The 23,844-nt window shown below is 47.0% G+C and overlaps 1 protein-coding gene across 4 annotated transcripts in view; it reads right to left on the bottom strand.

Annotated features, from left to right (window-relative positions):
- Positions 1-23,359, bottom strand: part of BCL2L1 (BCL2-like 1) — a 46,647-nt gene extending 23,288 nt beyond the window's left edge. The window contains exons 1-2 of one of the 4 annotated variants that reach the window (XM_008577260.1): positions 23,186-23,359; positions 21,130-21,823 (exon numbers count right to left, since the gene is read on the bottom strand). In XM_008577260.1, the coding sequence (XP_008575482.1) occupies positions 21,130-21,693 (564 nt within the window). In that variant the 5' untranslated portion in view covers positions 21,694-21,823; positions 23,186-23,359. Of the gene's footprint in view, positions 1-21,129; positions 21,824-22,088; positions 22,922-23,185 lie in introns of those variants that run through there. The other 3 variants (XM_008577273.1, XM_008577253.1, XM_008577265.1) reach the window with 3 other exon arrangements.
- Positions 23,360-23,844: the final 485 nt, after the last annotated feature.

Raw genomic sequence — 23,844 nt, 5'->3', positions numbered from 1 at the left:
CGCCCCCGGGGGCGTGGCCCCCGCGCCGCGCTCGGCCGGGGGGCGGCTGAGCGGGAACCGGTCTGTATGTGGGATCCGAACCCTCGGCGGGAGCGCCTCCGCGCTTCGCAAGCGGCGCACTAGCGCAGTGCGCCACCGGGCCGGCCCCGAGAAGAAGGACTTTGTTCAGACTATATGCCCAACCTCTAGCTCAATGCCTGACATGGAGCAGGATCTCAACAAATGTTTGTTAATGAGCAAATGAATGAATAACCAACATCACTTGGAAATGACTCAGACGGGAGGAAGGCTGACTGAATGCCCTTGGCTTTCTCAGCCCTGATGACCTTTAGTAGTCAATGTCCTTCTCTATTATGAAATGTCCTGGGTGCATAGCATTACCACTGTGTCATCCACTTGTGCCTGCACATGTGCACATACACAGGCATATGGGAGCTACAACAGAGCTGGTTCTGAGAATGAATGAGCCTGGGCAGTTGCAGCCCAGGTTCAGTGTACTCTAGGGCACTTATTTCTAGATGACCTTGCCACTTCTGCCCCACCAAGGTCTCCCAGTTATCTGTCCCTGCACTGTACACACTTTGGCTTTTATTCTCATGAATGAAAAATCATCAGAGGGTTCTGAACCAAGGAATGATAGGATCTAACCTACATTTTCAAAGGATCACTGGTTGCTATGTGCATAACAGATTAGAGCAGAAGCAGGGAGATGGCTGCTATAGTTGTTTAGGTGGGAGATGATGGCAGATGTGAGAGGGAATAAGTAATAGCTGTGCTGTCCTCTCACATCCTACTTCCCAGCCTTTGCCCAGGCCATTTCCCCTGTCAATAAACGGCAACAGCACATGCTGGGGGCTCTAGTCAGTGGTTTCTATTTATCATTAATTCTCCTAACAGTCCTGTGAGGCGGATTCTGCAGTATTCACATTTTACAAAGAAAACTGAGGCTCCGAGAGGTAAAGTCACCTGTTAAAGATTATACAGCAAACTGCTGGCATCCAAAGCCTGTCCTCTTCCCACCTGAATAGGCTGCTTTCAACCAGCATCTATCCATGTCCCATCCAAGCTCCAAAGTCCAGTTCCAAGCCAATCTTTTCCAAGAAGCTTCCCCCAAGCTTATCCAGTGGCCTGTCCCTCTACTGGGAACCTATCTACAGGGCTACCATCCACTGAGCGCTCCCTAGATGCTGGCTGTCCTGCTGAATGCTTAACACATGTTATCTCATGTAATATTCCAATAATGCAAAGAGCCATATGCCCTGGTGACATCCATTTTATACATGCTAACAGTGAAGCTGAGAGAGGCAGAGTCAAAAGGCAAGCTTCTATTGTCCTACTTGTTCAACACTGAGCCATCTTTTTAATACTTTCTGTTCATTATCTCCTTTTTAAAAAATTATTTCATTTACTTTTCCCCTTTTCAGTCATTGGGTTGGGGGCAATGACCTGTGGACAGGGAGAACAACCGTACCCCAGCCTCATTCTGAAGAGTGGGAAGGGAGGGGCAATGACTTTCAGTTTCCATAATGTGTCTAGAAGCAGCAGCTGATTCAGCTAGATGATGTCACCTTCCCAAACCTCCTGACCAGCAGCTGAGATGGTAAAAGCAGGAAACTGGAAGATTCTCAGCTAGCTAAGTACAAACATGCCTCTGGCAAAGGCTATAGTAACCCTATGTTCTGGAGGCACCCTCCTGCAGATGAGCAGAAAGGGTCCTCTCAGTTGGGAGGACAGAAGGTGTCCTTCAAGACTCTCATTCCAAGATGTTCCCCAATTCTTTTGTTAAGCAGCTTTCTGCACATTCTGAACCAACAATGCTTCATTCATTCCGAGGGTGGAGCAGTGGAAAGAAGCCTGGCTTTGGACAGACCAACCTGGTTCTAAATCCAGGTTTCACTATGTACAAGCTACAGAACCCTGGGCGTGCAACTTCATCTCACCAAACCTCAATTTCCTCATCGGAAAAGAAAGTAGGGCCAACAAACCACCTACCACATAGGCTAGGTGGGAGAATTAAATGAGAAAATGCAGGTAGAGTGCCTGACATGGGATAGGTGCTCAATAATGCTAGTCACCATTATTCCCTTTGGATTTCTGTGGGGGAGATTTGAAAGATCATCTTTGTCTATAACACAAGGGGAAACAAAGGCACAGACTGGAACCTCCAGTGTCAGAGCTGAGTTTATACACAGGCCCAAGTCTTAGATGAGCCAAATTCAATCCTGCCTTGCTTTTCTGTCTGCAAAATCTTTGCTTTGCATATTCCCAGGCTGGCTCTTTCTCCTCAATCTACTCTCAGCTCAAAAGTCATTCCTCAGAGAGGCCTTCCCTGACCACCATGTATAGAGTTGTTTCCTTAGATATTCCATTATTCATAAGTTTCATTTTCTTTATAACATTTAATCTACGATCTGAAATCATCTCATTTATTTATTAACTGTCTCCCCCACTAAGAGTTCTATAAGAGCAATGTCTTTGACCTGTCTTGTTCAACACAGCTCCCTGGCACTTAGCACTGGGCCTGACATGTATTTGGTACTCAATAAATACCTGCTGAACCATTAGTGAGTGAATGCACCTGACAATGGTCCCACACTCCTCTGCTCACTGTTAGTTCAAGGCACTGGCTTCCATTTCAGATGCTGGCACTGCCATCTGGGAATCAGTGGCCCAAAAGATGGCCAGGACAGGCATCTATGCCTGGCAATGACACATCTATTGGAATATCAGGGCTGCTCAGGAGGGCCTTGGAATCCTCCTTTGGCACTCAAGGTGCCTACAAATCTGGACCCAGCTGACCTTTCTGGCTTTATCACCTAATAAGAGAGACCACACATTCTCCAAACTGCCCATGTCTCTCTTCTTGAGTCTGTCCCTGCCTGCACATCTTAGCTCCCGCGGTCCCCCTGTTGGAAGCACCAACCTTGTGGTAAGACCCAGTGCAAATCTCACCTCTTCTGTGAAGTCCTTCCCTATTTGACATTTAGTACTTATTGTTGGCTTTCACAAGATTTCTTTTCATGTGCATTATGTCTTCTCTCTCTAACTCAATTGGAATTCTCTTGAGAGAAGAACCGGGTATTCAATATGGATATCATAATTAATAAGCCTGGGGAGAAGGCTCCTTGAATCAAAGTTGGGTCCAGAAAGTACTAGGAAGGGGTCTAGGCTCCTCCCTGCTGGACTGGCCCCTTTGGTAGGTGGGGAAGAAGAGATCATATTGCCTCTATCCAGGAGCCTAGCTGAGGAGGCAAGAAGGGAGCCAGTATATGCTGGACTATTACGTGTCTGGGACAATCCCAAGGTTATGTGAATGATTAGATTTTTTTTTTTCTTTTGCAACCAGCCAGTATGGGGATCTGAACTTATGACCTTGGTGTTATAAGGCTGTGCTCTAACTAAATGAGCAAACTAGCTAGCCCCCTGATTTTTAACAAAACATAATTTTCAATCATCTGGGCAATATCTAGTTATTATGAAGAATGGTAGAAAATCTTTGCTCAGTTCAAGGCAACTTCTATAGTATACTTTTGTCTGAACTAATCTTAGTCCTGGCTCTTGTCTTCTTATCCATATTTTCCTTTCACCTAACTAATTCTCTTAGCTATTTTATCCTTTTGGTTGTATGAGAGTTGCTTCTAACTCTTTGTAAAACAGAGTTCCAATAAAAAAAATAAGAGTTGGTCCAGTTTTCTTTTTTCACTTTATTTTACTTTATTTTTTGGGGGGTGGTGGCTGGCTAGTAGAGGGATAGAACCCTGGACCTTGGTGTTAACAACACCCAGTTTTCTTTTAAATGCTACAGTGGTATATATATATATAAAAAATGATGTTTCAAACAACTCATTATAACAATTAAGGATAAGTGGTAAAAATAATGCATGTATCACTGAGTACAGCCCTTGGTGCTTAATGAGCATTTAAAAGGTAAGTTAAAAGAAGACTATCATTAGCTTCTCTTCTCTGGGCCTCAGTTTTCTCATGTCTTGGGGTTTGTTCACTTGTTTAATCATTCATTCCAAAATTTTTCACTGAATGTTTACCACCTGCAAAGAACAGTTGTAGGCACTAGAGATACAATGATGAACAAATCAGAGTCCCTATAATCATGGGGCTTATATTCCAGCAGAAGAGACAGATGAAAAACATGTAAACAGACAAAAAGACAAAAATTTCAGATAGAGGTTGTTGCTATGACAAAAATACAAGACGGTAAAAGACTAGAGAATTGATTTAGAAGTAGCTCGGCTACTTTATTTTCTCAGCTACTTTAAACTGAAGGTCAAGGAAAGCCTGTTAAAGGAGGTGACCTGTAAGCTGAGCCAACTATAGGAACCAGAAAGGAAAAATCAGGGGCAGAACATTCCAGGCAGAGGGAACAACAACTACAAAGGTCCTCAGGCAGGGACAAGTATGCCAGGATCCAGGAACAGGACCAGCAAGGAGCTCCAGTGGCTTGAGTGGAGTAAGGGAGGGATATAATGATGGAGAGGCAGTTAGTACCAGATCAGACAGGCCTCAAGGCCTCAAAGGCTTTGGCAAGGACTCTGGGTTTGATTCCAAGTGCAGTGGAATGCCACTGGAGGGTTGTAAGCAAGAATGTGATAAGATCTGAACTTGGTTTTTAAAAGATCACTCTGGCTACGGTGTTGGGGGAGGAGTGATTTTCTAAGGTCCTTTCCTAGCTTCAATCTTCTGACTTTCTTCCTGTCATTCTAGGCTTCCACGAACTGATTGCTTGAGCAAGAAAAAGGCATCCTCCAGACTAGAGAGGAACTTAAGAGATAGGAGTGGTTCCTGCCCTGGGCAAGAGTAGAGAATCTGTGTCACCTTATTCAGTGGAAGTAGAGGGAGTGGCCCCCTCAGGAAGGGGTGGGAATCCCAGCTTGGAAAACAGCACTAAACCACCTGTATTGTTTCTGCCTCCTGTGTGGAAGTTTCTGTCAATGACACAATGCTCTGGAATGCACCCCTCCCACCACCACCAAGCACACCCAACCTTCCGTTTACAGTGGCATAGCTATACTTTGCATTCCTCCCAGGATTTACCTCAAAGCTAGCCTACAAGAGATGGTCGATAAAGAGCTACTGATTGATTAATGAAGAGAGAGAATATTCTCAGCCATTAAGCAAATATTAATGAGTACTGTGAGTACCATGTTGGTCTCTTGGGATGCAAGGTGATTAAGATGGGTTTCTGGTTTTCACTGAGCTCAGAATTCAGCAGATTGACCAAAATCCACAGACAGCTGCAATGCTGGATACAATAGTTAAAGCAGCAACATTTACTAGGGCCTCTCCTCATGGAGAGGTAGGAAAAGTGGGCTTTGGAGCCTGACTGCCTGGGTTCAAATCATGGCTTTACCACTCACTCACTGTGCATCTTTGAACAAGTTTCTTAACTTCTTTATGCCTCACTTTTCTCCTCTGCAAAATGGGAATAAGAGTACCTACCTCAATGGTACTGTTTTGAGAATTCAATGAATTAACACATATGAAACACTTAAGTGTTTCTATTATTATTGATATAATGAAACTATATTTCTGTTAACTATTATTTAAATTACTACACACCTGTGCTAAGCTCGACATGCATGACCTCATTTCATCCTTACAAAAACTCTATGAGGTAGGTATTATTATTATTATACCCATTTTTCAGATAGGGAAACTGAGGCTCAGAAATGGGAAGAATGTGCCCAAAACCAAACAGCTGGTATGAGATGGAACCCAGATTCAAATCCAGTTCTGTCCGATTCCAGAGCCCATACTTCCTATAACAAAATGATCCTCTTTTCAGAAAGGGCCCCAGCACAGTGCCCAACACACAGCTGGGGCCCCATAAAGGGAGCTATGGTTATTATGCCATTGTCCCTGGAGCTTTTCCAGTGGTAGGTGCTGTGGGGCCCAGAGGAGAGGTCTCTCTTTCACCTTCAAGGAGTCTCAGAAGGGTTCAAAGGTACTGGCTTGGGTGCCAACTGCAGGCTTTGCTCTGAAGGTCCACAGGTTTCCCTCACCAAGGTTTGGGGTACTAATACGGAACCCAAACTTCCACCACTAAATCAGACCCAGAAACTCCCCCCAGGTGCTCAAACACCTGCATGGACATGCAGGGAGTTTCCTTGGGGTTGACTTCTTGTCTGGCCCTACGCATCTCTCAGTTTCATCACTCAGCCACCAGCCCAGGGCCTCCTGTCTGCACCTGCTGCTTGACCAAGTCCCAGGAGACCCTGAGCCTTAGACTTGGGCTCCCTCCCTGGACCCTGCCCCAAAGGGCCATTACTGAGTGACTCACTAGGGACTTCCCTGACATGGTAACCCCTAGGGTTCCATCTGAATGTGGAGTGCTGTAAGCAAAGGAAAATTCTTCTGAGCAGTTGAAGGTGAGTAGAAAAAGGGGTGGTTGTTCTTGTTCTGAATCAGATGTGAGCGCGGGGCGAGGCCCGCTGTGTACTGGGTTTTATGTTTAAGCAGCACTGATCTTGGTTGTGTCAGAGCTCCCACTCAGCAGTCCAGCCTACACAGTCGAGGCTGTCCGTGGTTAGGCGTTAATACTCATTTCTACTTCCCATTTGAGTCACACTCAGAATCTGGCCTTGCCTGGTATTTGACTGCAGAAGGCAACCAATGGCTGAATCAATGAATGACCAAGCCTCACAGTGACAAGAAAAGGAAAGACCCAGAATTTGGTGAGCTTTTACTCTGTACTAGGCCCTATTCAGGGGCACTTTACATACACTATTCATCATTAGGAATGTCTGTTACCTCAGTCACTAAACACTCAGCCACCAAGAGCTACTGCAATAGTAGCTAATAGTAAATAAAATAGGTTTCTTTCTCAATAAGCTCAGAGCGCTTTGCTTAGTCTTTCTCCCAAAAGCCCTGTTAAACTGAGTATTATTTCCATTTTATTGATGTCGAGGCTTAGAGAAGAAAAGTAACTTGCCCAAATTCACAAAGCCAGATAACTGATAAGATATTGCTTCCACTCAAAAAATGCTTGTTGGTTGAATGAATGAATGACACAGCCATCCATGGCTGTGACCTTAGTCAAGGAGCAGTAAAAAGACCAAATATTTATAGCTCTTAAAGTGCTTTTTCATTTATCTTCTCTTTGGGCCTCCCAGCTAGCCCACGAGAGAGGCAAGGCGGGTGTTATCTTTCTTCAACATATGAGGCAACAGGCAGAGCTTGAGCAAGAGGCTATGACCACACAGCAAACAAGGAGTGGGGCCATCCTAGAAAAACTATAGAGTCCCACAATGCCTTGTTTAATCATTCAAATGTGTGTCAAGCCTCTACTATGTGCCAGGCATGCTCTGAACACATTTTAAATATTTAACTCATTAAGTTCACTCCGTCAACAAACAAGGAGGTCTCTACCTTCCTGGAGGTCCTTGGCAAAGATCAGAGAAAACATGCCCCATTGCCAAATGCCTAGCCAACAACATTGACCAAACCCCTACTGTGTACAAAGTATGACTTGGGGCCCTTGAGGAGGAGTTAGGGGCCAAGGTTGTGAGCCAGGCCCTCAGTTTCAGGAATCTTAAAATCTCGAAGCTCTTGGTCCAAAGGACATTCACATATTCTGTCAGCCTGAAAGACTGCTCTTGGAGAGTAGCTCCAATAACATGCACAACAACTTGATCACCTGTGACTACAATCTGATAATAATAGTAATAACAGTATCTGTCATACTGAGTAATTACTATATGCCAGGCTCCATGCTAAGTAATCCACGTATCTTACTTGTTTTCTTGCTCACAAGAGTGTTTCAAGGAAAAAGCACTATATGTTATTATCCCCTTTTTATATATGAGGAAAATAAGGCTGGGAGAGGAAAGATTAAATAATTTGCCAAGGAGAACTACTGAGCAAAAAAACCCAAAACAAAACTATTGAGCAAGTGAGATTCAGCATTGGTCTGTCAAATTTTGTACCTGACTCTTAATAGTGATGGAATTTCTTTCTCCCAAGGAGGCATTAGCAAGGCAAACACCAGGAATACCAGGAGCAACTAATGCCTGGGAGGGCTGGGGCCTTCAGAAGCTTTAGCAGAATCTTCCTCACCCTTTTCCATCAGGTATTGACATCACACTGAGATGGGGAGGTAAGGAGAGAATGGTTAGCTATGCTCAAGCTATCCTTAGGGCAACAAAATCTCACCCTCTATGCTGAACCTCAAGGGAAGAAGTTTGTGACCTCCATTTGCCACCCTCAAGGGAAGAAGTTTGTGACCTCCATTTGCCACCCACCAAACCCCTAGAGAGAAACAGACGGGGGTGGGGGCAGGGAAGTCTTTTCTCCCTGGGATTGCTGGTGGCACACTAGGGAAGAAGGGAAGAATCTTTATTGGCTCTTTCCTCCCTTGGGCAAGAAACCTGTACATGTGATATGGTGTGCGTTCTTCACATAGAACCCCTTTGGGGAAATGCCACGGCAGCTTTTGGACCCAAGAAGCCTCAGAGAAGGGAGAGACTGGCACAGCCCTGAACTGCAAGCTAAGCTGACAATTTCTAAGCATTGTAACTAGGTCATCAGGTTCCTGGAGAAGCCAGCTGTGGCTGGGAGATGGGGGATGGGGAGGGAAATTTTGCAGCCTACCAAGATCCCTACTTCCCTTCAGGCCCCACCCTCCCTGAAATCTGCACCTGCTCCCAAACTGAGCCCTCCCCGCAGCTGGGCCCAGCTGTCAACGGCTCCCAATGCCCTACCCCTACCTTCCTTGGTCCAGAATCATGGGGGACTTTTGGGCAGAAGGTACCTTATTGCCACCTGAGCCCTTCAGAGAGGGAGCTGTGGGGTGGGGAAGGAGTGAGTGGCCTCTCTTGGATGGTATTTCTTGCTCCACCAGGGCAGCACAAGAAAGCTGGGCCCTTTTGGGCCTGTCCTGGGTAACCTTCCTGGCATTGTCATCACAGGTGGCAGGAGACAGGTGATGTTTACCCTGCTGAGGCCAGAGTTGCTAAAAGGCTTCAATCAATCCTTTGAATCTGCACCTGCCCCTGAGCCCCAAAATAACAACCCAGAGCAGCCTACCTGATCCACAGGTTGCAGGTGCCTCTGGCTTTTATCTCCCTGCAGGGCCCGCTGAGCCCTGTCTGGCAAGGGATTCTTTTTCCCAGGGCTAGGAGAGCTGACTGCATCCCACAGGTGCTCTGGGCCTCTCCCCACTGGGTCCACCTCTACTTTACCATCAGCCATCCCCATCCCTCTGCCCAGAGGTCTCTGTCATCAGTCACCAGCTCTCTTTTCCTGGACCAGCTTTACTGCCAACCCAAACACTTCGGTTCTAACCAGTCTGCCTCCTCACTGTCTCCCAAATGCTTCATACACATTCGACTCTCCAGATCTGTCTGGGTTGTTCTTACCCATGTAGTCTGCCCCTGCCAAATTCTTTTCATCTTTCAAAGCCTTCATGGTCCACATCTTCTTAATAGGTAACGATGCCTAACAATGACTGAACATACTATATGTCAGGCACTGTGCTAGGTGGTCTACATAGTCAGTCATTCATTCAACGAATATTTGCTGAGTGTCTCCTATGGGCCAAGCATTCTGCTAGACGGTAGGAAAAAACAAGACAAAGCCCCTATACTGCGGGAGCTTATGTTTTACTGGAGGAGACAGATGGTAAACACGTAAATGTGGGTGGCCTCTAAGGAGGAGATATTTGAGTTGAGACCTGAATGATAAGAAGAGAGCCTTGATCAGATCTAGGGGAAGAGTGATCCAGGCAGAGGAAAAATCGCAAGCTATGAAGAAGAGATTACTATTATCTTCATTTACATGTGAGGAAACTGAGACCTCAGTGTGAATTGTACAAAGCCACATTGCTGAGAAAGCTATGATTATTCAAACTCCCAGTGACCTCTTCCCTTCCTAACCCTTTCCACTGCTGGTGCAGAAGCAAGTCTGGATTGGCAAAGAGCTGGCCAATGAAAAGGTGCAGGTTGATGATGCAGGCTGTGGAGGACTCTGGGCCAAGTAATCAATTGGGTAGCTGATGGTGAAAGTGGGCCCATTTGGCAGAGGCCCAGGGCTACCTTTGGGATGCAGCCAGTGGGTCTGACCTCTTCCTCTTTTGGAGTCTACACCACAGATTTGGCACAGTTTGTCTGAAGCCATTCACCAAGTGTTTTGGGTCTGTTCCCACTGCTTCAAATGAGTTTGCTTCCTTAGGGGGGAGATATTTTTCTGTAGCCTAACCCGCATCTAATAATAACAACTCCTCATGTTCATTGAGCAGACCCTGGCTGAGCACTTGCCCAACCCCGGGCCCTGTGCCAGGTACTCAGGGTAAAATAAGCCAGTCCTAGCCGATGAAGAAGTAATGACACAATTGCTTGAGGACAGGCTTTGGCCCCAGACACATCTGAGTCTAAGACACAGATCTGCCTCTTACAAGACATGTTATTGTGGACATATTATGGAGCCCTTCCGAGTCCTGGATTCTCCATCTTCACACCAGGGCAGTTTTGAGGACCAAATAAGATGATTACATCAAGAGCATAAAAACAGCACCTAGCACATAGCAAGCAAGCGCTCCATACATAGTATCTATTACTGTTACTAAAAAAACACTTTTACATTTCACCTTCTCATTTATGCCTCCGTTACTCTGGTAGGTTGGCATTATTCTATCTGGCTTATGGATGAGAATTTAAAGCTGATTTGCCTAGTGTTATGCCACCAGCAAGGAGTCAGTTGCAAACATGAGTCCTGAATTTTGTCTATGTGTGTTTTGAACATGATTAATACATAATAACTATAATGAACTTTTCCTGGTATGTCTGGGAGCTGAGGGGACAGATGGGTGATGCACACATAACTAATTCAGATGGCAGAGGAACATCAGCAAGGCCCTAGGTGTGGAGCATGGAAACAGACCTTTGAGAGATGGGACTCCCACTCGCCACAATACCCACAGTATTCTCAGCACTTAGCACATATAAGGCATTCCACCAGTACTTGCTATAGGGCAGTCCAAGCAATGAATCCAGCCTTAGAGAAGGCAGGCAGCATCAGCAATACTGGGTTAAAAGCCAGAACACAGATTTTAAGTCTGACGCTGCCATTTACTGCGGTACAAGCCCCCTTGCCTTAGTTTCCTCCCTGGAAACAGAGCTGACCATACTCACCTCACCTACTTCACTAGGAAATGACTTTCACAAAGGAATTTGGTAAATTACAAAGTATTATCATGTACAAAAAAGGAATTATCATTATGCTACAGACTTTTAAGGTGGTAGAGTAGAGTGTTCTTTTTTTTTTTTTTTTTAAAGATGACCGGTAAGGGGATCTCAACCCTTGGCTTGGTGTTGTCAGCACCACACTCTCCCGAGTGAGCCACGGGCCGGCCCAGAGTAGAGTGTTCTGAAGCCAAACACCCCGAGTTTGAATTCCAGTTCTTCCTGGTACTAGCCTATGAGGCCCTGGGCACGAGACTTTTCTCTGAACCTCAGTTTTCTCAACCATAAAATGAGGATAACACCACTCACCTTGTAGGATTTTTAAGGATTAGAGATAAAGAGCACAGGCTTTGGAGTAAGACAGACCTAGTTTCAAATCCTGACTCTGCCTCTGGCTATGAGCCCTCACAAATCTCAGTGTCCCGCAATGATAAGGTTTTGGGGACAGTAACACAGAGATGATGTCAGAAAAAGGCCTGTCACATAGTGAGCACTGGATAAATGCCAACAATCATCTAGACACTGGTGAATTGGGGGAGGAAACACAGTGCAGTGTTTAAAAGTGGGAGCTTAGAAGATACCCTCCCAGACTTTGCACTTCTAGCTGTGCTACCCTACATAAATTGCTTAACCGCTCTGTATCTCAGTTTTCGCATTTGTGAAATGGGGATAATAACAGCACCTACTTCAGAGGGTTGTTGTGAGAATGGAATCAATTAATACACGTAAAGCACTTTGAACAATGTTTGGCATAGAGTAAGAATACACAATAAATGCTAGGTGCTATTAATAGTAATGTTAACAATAATATTAATCACCAAGTGGAATAAGAGGGAGGGACTGTTTAATTCTGGGACATGGGAATCCAATGCAGTAATTCCAGAGAAGTCCCTGGGCAGCTGTTTGTAGGCAAGTTTTCAGCCTCTGAGCTGGAAACTCTTCTATAGAAAGGACACAAAGGCTGGGGCCTCCTGAGCAAAAATCCCTATCCCACTGACCAGGGGGCCAGCCTCTAGGGAGAAGAGACAGGCTCCTTGGAAGGGACACTGTGTTCTCAGCCCTGCCTGACTCAGGGAACAAAGGCACGTGTGTGGCCAGGGAGGAGGGAGAAGAATGTTTCCCTTTCAAGAGCGGAACAAAGGATCTGAGGCATAGTTGAGTGCGTTCCAATCCCCTCCCAGGCCAGCTCCCATTCCTCAGATGATTGTCCAACAAGGTTTTCAACCTTCTAGCTTCCTCCTGAAAGGTGACTGGGGGAAGGGGTGGCAGGCAGTTTCACTCCACCCTCTGTCATCAATCTCCATGAGGCAGGATTTATGTGTGCCAAACCTCTGAGATCTCTCTTGGGAATCCTTGCTGTTGAGGGGTGGGGACCCCTGGGGGAACTCAGTGTTAATGGATGACACAGGGTACTGCAAGTGACAGGTTTAATGCCCCTCTAGGGGGAGTCCATGACTAAAACTGCTACTGAGTGACAGAGCCAAGGAGAGAACCCAAGAGTTCTAATGGACCCCCCTACAGCCTAGAGTAGGGTTGGGGGGAATGGTCTGGCAGAAGTAAGCAGAAAGGCATTCTAAACTTAAAGGGATGATCACAGGCTTGTGGGAGAAGCTAGAGGAAGGGGGGATGGGGAGAGCACAAAGAAAGTAATTGACAAGAGGAAAGGGAGGGACATCCAAAAAAAAGTAGTTTTGGGGTGTGGGGAGGGCACCTCTAGGGACATTACTTTCCAGTTTCCACGCTTTTGCCGGCAGGAATCTGGCTGCAGGGCTGGGACAGGAAGCAGTCCATGGAAGTCATTGCAATGGCATTTCCTGAAGAGCAAAAGAAAAACTTCTAGTTCCAAGGGGAGCTCTGGAGTCTGCCCAAAAAGCTCTGTAGCTTGGAGCTCGCTGTAAGGCTCCAGCTTGGCCTGAAAGTCTCATCAGGGACGAAACCAAGTAGCAGAAGGTCCCAAAGCCAGTTTCTTTCTACAAAAACACTACTTGAAAAAACTAATATGTAATAAATTGGGAAGCCAGATGATGTGACTGAAGGAATCCTAGGAAGATGATGATGGTGCTGCTAGTAACAGTCACCATTCTGAAAGCCTTAAGACAGGAATTAATACAATAAATATTCAGAACAAGGTGCTGTTATTATAGTCATTTACAAGTTAAAAGACTTGTCCAAGGTCACACAGCAAGTAAAGAGTCAAGTCCAGATTTGAAAGTCCAAACTCTGACTTTTGCTTCTGATGTTAACCTTGGGCAAGTCACTTTATCTTTCTCACCAATTTCCTTCCTGTGAAATAAAGGTGATATCTTTCCTGCTCACCTCTCCAGATGGCTTAACAAGGATCAAAAAGGCAAGGTGGATATGAAAGTGCTTTGTAAACTGTAACATACTCCATAAACATAGAGTATTATTATTGTGGAGTATTATTATAGTGATAAACTACTGTATGTTGACACTAGGGTTAGTTAAGGTGATGCATTTGTTGACAGCAAAGAGCCATTCTAAAACATAACTAATGTAAAATATGCCATAATGGTGGAATCTGCCACAAGGCGTAAGGCCAGTGAGAACCAGAATTCCTGGACTGTCTACTTCAAACCTTCCATTTTACAGAGGGAGAATCTGGGGTGTGAAGGTAAAGTGACTTGGCCAAGGTGAGGCAGTGAGTCAGGAGCAGATTGAGAGTAGAACTGGGATCCCAACTCCAAGACCAGTGCTGGTACTACCATGGCACATGAACACTATGGAGCTCCTACAATGACAGGAATGTTGCTAGGGCCTGCCCTGAAGATGGGTCACTATGGAGTCCATGAAAAGTAGAATGGATGCTTAAGATGTGAATGTGATGCTTAAGAATGGATGCTTAAGATTATGAATGTGTCTCTGAAGTGAGTTAGGTGGTAAAGATAATAAGAATTATATCAACACAGCAACAAGCATCTCAAGCATATCTCCCCGGGTATTCACGACCACACTATGAGGCAGGTATTATCGTTTGTCAAAAAGTTCAGAGAGGTCAAAGGAGCTTGCCCAAGGTCACACAGCTAGACATGGGTGAGCTGGGAACTGAACCTAGACAAACGGCAGTTATTCAGACAGAAATACTGCTGCAGAGGAGGAGGACCATTCATCAGGATACCACATTGGAAAAGAACTATTCCTGAAGAACATCTAGCTTATTTAGCCCTGATTCTAGGATCTCCAAGTGGTTGAAAAATACTGCTTCCAAGGCAGCTGGATCCATCAATACATCAAGTGCAAACCTGGTCTTATTCTCCAGTTTTCCTCTTACCACCTCCATTTCCAAGTCCAAGCCACTACTCTTTTTCACCTGGCAGTTGCATCAGACTCCTCACTAGGCTCCCTGCTGCTACTCTGTTCCAGATCTTCTCTTGGCCTCTCTCTCATTCAACCAAAGCAAATCCTCATCATGGCCCTACGCGATCTGGCTCCACCTACCTCTCCTGCCTCCCCCACATTCTTTCCCTCACTTCCCACCATTCTCCCTCTTGCTTTTTCTTCTCTAGCCACAATGATTTTCTTTTGCTCATACTTGGAAATACCACGTACACTCAGTTCTGAGTCCATTCCCTCTGCTTAAAACACTCTTCCTATAGGTACCCACGTCATCCATCCCTCATCTCTTCTAGGTCTTAGTTCAAAGATCACCTTTAAGTAACACCTTTGTTGGGGCTCAGGATACACGACTGTAGGAGACCGGATTATGCCACCCCAAAATATACTTCTTTGGCGCATTTTAAGCTGGTTATTCTGAGAAACTGCAAGAGTAGTTTTGAAAAGCTATCCTTTTGAGGGCCAGCCCGTGGCTCACTTGGGAGAGTGTGGTGCTGATAACACCAAGGCCACGGGTTCGGATCCCATATAGGGAAGGCCAGTTAGCTCACTTGGGAGAGCGTGATGCTGACAACAGCAAGTCAAAGGTTAAGATCCCCTTACCGGTCATCTTAAAAAAAAAAAAAAAAAAAAAGAAAAGCTATCCTTTTGTAAAGGAAATTTACATCTATAAAGGAAAGCTACATCAATAAAAGCATCTGTATCAGAACGAGGGTTGCTCCAGACAATTTTTATTAGCTGAGAGACTTTTTATCTCCATAAAAAGACAAACTTTATTCACCATACAATTCTTCCCCTCATCCTCCCATAACTTGTGTCCTCACCCTCCAACCCCCAAGCCCCTATTCTTTTCTGTAACTCAGGATGCTATATAAGCTTCAACCATCTGACCCTTCTTTGAGTCTCATGTTTTGTGGCACTCCTGTGTGGATGTACATAATTAAAATGGTTTTTGTTCTCCTCCTAATCTGTCCTATGTCAATTTAATTCATACCCCAGCCAAAGAACCCAGAAGGGGGGAGGGAAGCCATTTTTCACTTCCCTACACCTTCTTTGATAACTCTTTAAGGCTTTTTTTTTTTAATCTCAGATTCTTCAGGCTGAAGATAACTCTTTTAAAATTGCAGCCCCACCTTCCCTTGCTAGGCATGCCCTATATGCCAACCTGCTTTATTTTCTTCATATTACTTACCATCACCTGAAATATATATATTTATATATATATGTAATTATATATTTATTGTCTGTCTCTTCCCACTGGAATGTAAGCTCCATGAGGACAGAAACTTAGTTTTGCTTCCAGTACCTAGGACAGCCTGGCACACAGGAGGAGCTCAATAAACACTGAATCAATGAATGAATGACTAGGTAAAGGGCCACTCCCATTATTGTTGCTCTGGTTTGGTAAGAGTCTGTTTCTTCAGAAATTTAGTGGATATGGGGCAGGCCCGTGGCTCACTCGGGAGGGTGTGGTGCTGATAACACCAAGGCCATGGGTTCGGATCCCATATAGGGATGGCCAGTTAGCTCACTGGGTGAGGGTGGTGCTGACAACACCAAGCCAAGGGTTAAGATCCCCTTACCAGTCATCTTTTTTTAAAAAAAAAGAAATTTAGTGGATATCTCTTTCATTAGGTACCTGTTATGCCTAAGACCTGTATTCAGTGCTGAGGAAACAAGTATGAACAAGATGTGGACTCCACCCTCAGGAATCTCCTAAACCTGGGAGAGGATAAATCTGTTATAACTGTCTTCTCTGAACTAATTTAAACTCTACCACTGTTAACTTCTTTTCATTAACCAAGTTTTGCTGGTTAATGAAAAGAAGTTACCATACCAATAAAAAAAGCTTAGTCCCTCCTCCTTCATATATTTGAAGCTGGTGATCATATTCTCCTGGGTCTTTCCTTCCTCAGGCTAAACAAAAAGACTCAGCAGGACTGTCTGATTCAGGTTTGCCAACTGGGAATGGTGAAGACAGACTGTCGGCTTGAAGGACAGAAGAGAAGAGGATCCAGAGGCAAAGTAACTCCTTCAAAGAAAAGAGAGGGAGTCCTTAGGGAGGACTCTGTGAAATCAGGCTGGAGGTTAGAGGTGGGGCCAAAGACGCTGCTTAATTAAGATAGAAGAAGATTATGTTTCTGTAGAAGAGCAGCTCACTGGGAATTATCCCTAAACCTATCCATGCTGAACACAGACAAAACCACAACTGCCAAAAAAAGGGTGAGGCACTGGAAAAACCAAGGAGGTAGGGCACAGAGGTGGATGCTAATGCCCACTGGCCTCAGGACAGATACCTGCTGAGGGAATGGACAGCTAACAATTACTGCTTCATGCAGTCCAAATAAATCAAGTGACCACCTATGCAAAAGTCAAGAAAACCCTCCATGTTCCATTGGGGCCCCCTGAAAAAATACCTGGGTAATTTTCAACCAGAAGCTGAAGGGCTCTATGGGGTTCCTAGGGAAATTATTGCTGTTAAGTCTGGAAAACCCTGTGATGGTGACAGTTTTGAAAGCAACCCAGTACACCCAGGAGAAGTGGGTGTTCCAAGGGGGAGTCCCTGAGACACCTCTACCTCATTTTGGGACCTGAATGAGATTACTAAAAATTTCCACGTTTGGGGTTTCTTTGTTTTTTTTTTTTTTAAAAAGATGACCGGTAAGGGGATCTTAACCCTTGGCTTGGTGTTGTCAGCACCACACTCAGCCACTGAGCGAACCGGCCATCCTTATATAGAATCCAAACCCATGGCCTTGGTGTTATCAGCACCATACTCTCCTGAGTGAGCCATGGGCTGGCCCACGTTTGGGGTTTCTAATGGGGTTTCCCCAAGAAAACTGCAGAATTGCCAACATATGCAAAGGAAGTTGAGGTGCTTCAACCATGCTGAAGAAGCCAGAATAGGCAAGAAGAAGCCTATAGAAACTAAAAGCCCACAGAGCCATGCAACCTGGGAAAGGCCAAGTTATGTTTTCTCCAGGGACAGTTATCCCAAAGTGGCCTAGCCCAGCTGGGTCATTCCCATTGGAAAGCCCAAGGAACACTCTGTCCCTTTGGGGAAGGTCACATATACAATATTCTAGTTGGGTATCTCAGTGCCTGGCTTTGTTTCTTAAGGAATCACTTCAGGAGGCAAAGCTCAGTTCCCCGAAGGAGGAAGCCCATTCATAAAAAAAGTGCTTCCACCCTACAATTAAGGTAGGAGAAGGGCTTTTGTTCTAGATCTTTTACTAGAGTCAAGCTATGGCAGCTGGATATCATTATTCCATTTTACAGGTGGGAGAGACAGATGGACAAGAGAGGCAACAGGATCAGCATTTTACCAGGTGACTCCAGGCAGGCGTTAGTGTGGCTATGATTCTGGAATTCTAGTCCTTGGAGCATCACCCCACAATTAAGTACATACTTGGAGCAGGCCACCCTCTCCCCACACGCATGTCACTGTCATCTACTGGCAGGGCCTGAGAGGGTTTTTTTTTTATTTGTTTTTGATGGCTGGCCAGTATGGGGATCGGAACCCTTGACCTTGATGTTATAACACCGCGCTCTAACCAACTGAGCTAAACGGCCAGGCCTAGGATTTTAACAACGAAAAAACTAACAAGAAGCCCACCCTGACTAGGCAAAACCCTGATATCCACTTGACATCTGCCATGTCTGACTTTTATCAGTGCTAGCATCTGAGGCTACCCACATGCTTCTGGAAACCTGCTACTGCTGACAAAGGCACTGTCCTTCCCACAGCTACCTGAACAATGTCAGGATCACAGCCCAAAGTGAGCACCTTCACAGGCATGTTTTGTTTGGCCCAACAGCATCTCTGGCTTTCAGTGCCAGTCTGTCTGGGTCACTTTATTACTCCCCAGATGACCTGATATAGATGAAAAGTGTTTAGGCTGTAGAGTTCGGCCAACCTTGGTGCTAAATTCTCATTTAGACACTTAACTGGCTGAGGGACACCTAGAATCAGTCACTTAGCCACTAGGAGCTTCATGTGTAAACGGGGACTAAACTCACCTACTCTGGAAGGTTATTGTGTAGAATATATGAAACAGCATGTTAATTCCATGAGGGAAGGGACAATATCTGGCTTATGGCCAGCACGTAGCACACTGACTGCCTCATAGTAGACGCTCCATAAATACTGGTTGAAGAAGGAAAGGACCTAAAACAATGCCCAATACACAAGAAGTACTCAATAAAGGCTACTTTCCTTCCCCTTTCCTGTGGGGCTGCTAAATTTAGAACATACCTCTGGGTGGAATGGCCCATAACTCCTACACTCAAGGATCTCCCAGCTGCAACCTCCAGGAAGGTTATGAGACGCCACTGCAGTAGCCAGTCTGTGCAGCTTAGAACAGGATGGTAACTGAGAGGGAAGTGGGAAGGTACCTTCTACCCAGGCTCAAAGGATCCTGAGTCAAATGTTCTTTACCTCCTGGCCTGAGGGGGAGAATGCATGTCCAGAAATGGTTCTGACATAACTGGCTCTTCTGCACACATCCCCTCTGTTCACCAAGAGGGAGTGACATGTGGTATGTTGTCCAACAGGCTCTGATAATTCTTGAGCAAAGAGATGGAAGGTGGAATTACAATTCAGTGGAGATCTAATGAACTGGTCCAGAGCTGCTGTGTCTAAGACCTCTTTCACATGCAACACTGGGAAGCTGACAATTTTTTAGTCAGAGTAGCCCTCTGCAGAGGTTGGCTGGCAGATCAGGCACCTTTCCCAGACTGCCTTTTGTTTATAGTTGGCAATAACCCATCTGGTATTAGGACCACTAGCCAAAGACAACAGTCAGGCAAACCAGGTAAACGGCCCAAGTCCCTACTTGGAGATGCCTCAGAGGGTATGGCTGAAGCTCCAGAATCTTGTCCCTCCTGTAATCAATCAGCTGAACAAATATTTGCCCCAAAAGAGAATCAAAGCAGGAGGGGATGGAAGAGGTCATTGCACAAATCAACAGGAACTATTTAATCATTTATCCCTTTAGGGAGTTCATTTACAGAATGGCTTTCAAGTCTGGTCAGCTCGAGCTCAAGAGAGCCCACACCTTTACCTCCCCCAACCCCACCCGAGAATCATCTGACCTCTATTGACTTGACCCCCTTGCCTTTTACAAGAGCTGGGAAGAGAAGGTTGATAAAGTTGCAAAGAAATAGTAAATGAGAGGGGGGTGGGGTTCCAGGGCAAACTTAGGTCTCTTGTTCAGTGCTAAAGTGAAGTGTCTGCCCCGCCCTAGGCCCACCCTATGGACAACTGCATTCTTGACATTCCTGAGTCCATGGTGCAGGGCCCCTTTCCACCTCACCTCCTTCAATAGATGACTTATTTCCCACAGCCTGTCCATTTTCTGCATATTCTGAGGGGATAGAATACCTTTCATAAGCCATGCATCTCCTCTAGGCAGGGAGATAAGCAAGGATATAAGACTGAGCTCACTGAGGAAGAGGAGCAAAAACTGCATACAGTGACCACTGGTAAAGAAGCTCTCACTACTAATGAGAATTCTCTCTCCCTGGAAGAGGAACTTGCTATTGTCACTCACTGTGCTCACATTATCTGCAAGATTTACAATACCCTGCAAGGCCAGGAAAGCTTGCCACATTTTTTTAGTGGAAGAAACTAAGGCTCAAGAAGATAAACTGGCCTGTCCAAGGCCACACAGCTAGTTAAGTGACAGGGCTGGGACTTACACCGGTGTCCAAAGTCTGTCACCAAATCTCAATGTCCCAAGGAGCCCCACAGACTGGGTTCTTGCTTTGCCAGCAAACAGTGCTTGATGAAGAAGCCCCAGAGCCCTGGCTGGAAAGGAACAGGCAGAGCAGCTGGAGCTCCCCAACCGACCCCAGGCAGTGAGGTGCAAAGTCCAGGGGCTTAATGTGTGACACAGCAAGAGCTCCACAAACAGGCCAACCATGCAGAAAGTTGCACACTCTGGGGAAAGTGGACTTAGAGGGTGTAATGCTAACACAACTGGCACAGCCTACACTGCCCTAAAATCAGACAATCCTTAACCATCCAAGCCAGTGGGAACTCCTGCCTAGCCATGACCTGGTCTGAGGGGAAACTACAATGCTCCCAAACTCCAAAGTAAAGGAAATTTGATTTTGGGGAGGGAAGCCCAGGATAGGATTGACTCCCCTGGGGGAGAATGGGTGGAGCAGCTTGTGGGTCACTGACACTCATCATCTTCTCCAGGCTCATCACCCCTTTGCATGATGACCCATTGTGTCAGGGTGGGGGTAACCCTGGACCAACTTCCCATTCTCACAGGTTTTGGGCTGAATGATCACATAAAACTGTTTTTCTTTGCTGAGAAGTTGGAACACAAGTAGGAAAGAGTGGGGTCATGAGAGTGGCCAGAATGAAAGATGCCTGGTCCTTCAAGAACTGGATCATCTGTATTTCTGAACAGTTAACTTCTTTTGGTGAAATGAGGCCAGTCAGATCTGCTTAACAATCAATGTCTCCGACAATCACTCAACACAACAGGAAGAGATACAGGGGAAGGGGATCTCTGTTGGGGATCTCTGACTGGAGGCCAAAGAAAAAGGGCCACACAAGGGGCGTGGTTCTTACCCAGCCGCCGTTCTCCTGGATCCAAGGCTCTAGGTGGTCATTCAGGTAAGTGGCCATCCAAGTTGCGATCCGACTCACCAATACCTGCATCTCCTTGTCTACGCTTTCCACGCACAGTGCCCCTCCGAAGGAGAAAAAGGCCACAATGCGACCCCAGTTTACCCCATCCCGGAAGAGTTCATTCACTACCTGTTCAAAGCTCTGATATGCTGTCCCTGGGGTGATGTGGAGCTGGGATGTCAGGTCACTGAATGCCCGCCGGTACCGCAGTTCAAACTCATCGCCTGCCTCCCTCAGCGCTTGCTTCACTGCTGCCATGGGGATCACCTCCCGGGCATCCAAGCTGCTGCTGTGGCCAGTGGCTCCATTCACCGCAGGGCTGTCTGCCAGGTGCCAGGATGGGTTGCCATTAATGGCACTGGGGGTCTCCACCTCCGATTCAGTCCCTTCTTGGGCCTCAGTCCTGTTCTCTTCCACATCGCTAAACTGACTCCAGCTGTATCCTTTCTGGGAAAGCTTATAGGAGAGAAAGTCAACCACCAGCTCCCGGTTGCTCTGAGACATTTTTATGATAGGGATGGGCTCAGCCAGTCCATTGTCCAAAACACCTGCTCACTCACTGAGTCTGGTCTCTGCTTAGTGATTCTCTTCTAAGATCCAAAGCCAAGAAAAGGTTCTGAGGGGAGAGAAAGAGCTTCAAGAAAAAAAAAAATTAATATGCATGTCATTTACCCTACAACATCCCATTCCCCCTCCAGGTGCCAGAACTGGTTTCTTTGTGGCTTTTATGAAGGTCTGGGTCTGGGTTCCAAGAGACTTCAATGAAGTCAAATTGAAAGCACCAGTGGGCTCTGAATCATCCCACTGGCTTCTTTTAGGCTAGCCACCCCATTTTCTCCGAAATGCCTTCCTCGGAAAGTCACCCCCATGGGCAGTCTCCCCCAGCCCCCACCACCTACATTCAAATCCGACTCAGGCGACGGCAGGCAGGTGCAGCCCCCGGAAGATCTTTTGTATGATAGGTCGGGAGAGGAGGTGGCAGCCGGGATGCCGGTAACTCAGCCGGCCTCGCGGCGGCTGGCAAAAAAAACAGCTCCAGCCGGAGGGATCATACGACCCAGCAGGCTGGGAGCCCAGAAGGCCACAGGAATTGCGAAGCTCAGGAACCAGCCCCTTCGCTTGCTTCCTCCTCCATCGCCCGGATCGAGGGCGGCCTCCTACCACCCGGGAGCCCAGCCCCCTCGCTCTTGCACGCCCCTTGGCTCTCCGCCGCCTACTGGGAGCCAGAACTCTCCTGGAGGTGGCTGGTATGGGCTTAGTTTTTTTGTTTTGTTTTTTTTTCTCTTTTCCTATTTAAGTACCAGTCTAGGGAGAGGCTTCCGAACCCTGAAGGGACTTCTCAATGGGGCTCAAGGTTTCGATGAGGGACGCAGGGAGGGGGAAACCGCCTCGGATCTGCGATCTGACTTCGGAAAGGCCACTCCCGGGCCTTTCCCGGAGGCTGAAGGCCGGAGAACCCCCACAAACGCCGCTGGTTTTCTTTGAATTCCCCAAAGGCCCTGGACGTGGCGGTGGGGGATTGCCGGGTTCTCCATCCCCCGCCTGTACACAATGGCCGCCGGCGCCCTGCACAAAGACGGGGTGAGGGTGAGGCGCTGGGCCTCGCCTCGGGTCAGGAAGAGGTATACAGGCCTGCTCGAGGCCCCTCACAGATGAGACCACGTTTTCCTGGGGACCAGCCCAAGGCAGTTTCCCTGCGCCCCCGGGAGGGCTCGGGGTACGGGCGCTGCACCTCTCCCGAGCCCGGGGCGGGTGGGCTGCGGCCTCGCGGCTCCTCCCGCTCGCTAGGCCGGGTACCCGCCGAACCACCGCCCCGTTGCTAGGCAACCTCCCTCCCTCTGGGGCGCCCCTTAGACCTTTCTGGGAGGAGGGGTCTCGCCCCCGGCAGCCCGCCCCAGCGCAGCCAACCAGCGAGCCCAGTCAGCACGGAAGCAGGACGGCGAAGGCTCCCATTGGGCTCAGCGCCTGTCACGCACAGGGTAGGCGGTGCTCTCACCTGCGAGCCCCGCCAGCTGTGGGGGGCCACATCCCCCTTCTTCGGCCCGGTGGTTTCCAGACGCGAGAGCTCTTGGCAGCTGAGTTCCGCGCCGCGGACTCGGGCCGTCCTACCTGGTCTAACTGCTCGCGCCCTCTTTCCCGAACAAGCCGGCCTCAGTTTCCCCAGAAGAGACCGGGGGAACTTGCAAGCTCAGTCACTTCCGGTGCCGCGGCAGCGCGCGCGAGCCCGAGACGCAAAGGGAGTGCGCGCTCTGAATGACTGGCGTCAAGACCTGGGAGAGAGCGCCCCCTTGCGGTATATCTGGGGATTTGGAAACACAAAGAATCGAAGTTACATGTTCACATTTCCATTTATTGTTATTCATTCATTCAATCAGTCTGTTTCATCCATCCGTCAGTTTATATACAGAAAAAAGATCGCATTGTGGCTAAGCAACTTGTTACTGGATTCCAACTATGCCAGTTGGGCAAGTTTCTCAACTGCTCTGTGCCTCAATTTCCTCAGCTGTAAAATGGGTAGTGCCAACCTCTCTCATTGAGTTATTGTGAGGGTTTAAAATGTTACTATAGGGCTGGTTAGCTCCGTTGGTTAGAGCGCAGCCTTGTAACACCAAGGTCACAGGTCCGGATCCCTGTACCAGCCAGCTACTCGAAAAA

The sequence above is a fragment of the Galeopterus variegatus genome, unplaced genomic scaffold (genome assembly GCF_000696425.1).
Source record: "Galeopterus variegatus unplaced genomic scaffold, G_variegatus-3.0.2 Scaffold65, whole genome shotgun sequence".
In the NCBI taxonomy this organism is placed as follows: domain Eukaryota; kingdom Metazoa; phylum Chordata; class Mammalia; order Dermoptera; family Cynocephalidae; genus Galeopterus; species Galeopterus variegatus.
This window is presented reverse-complemented; position numbering and strand designations above follow the sequence as displayed.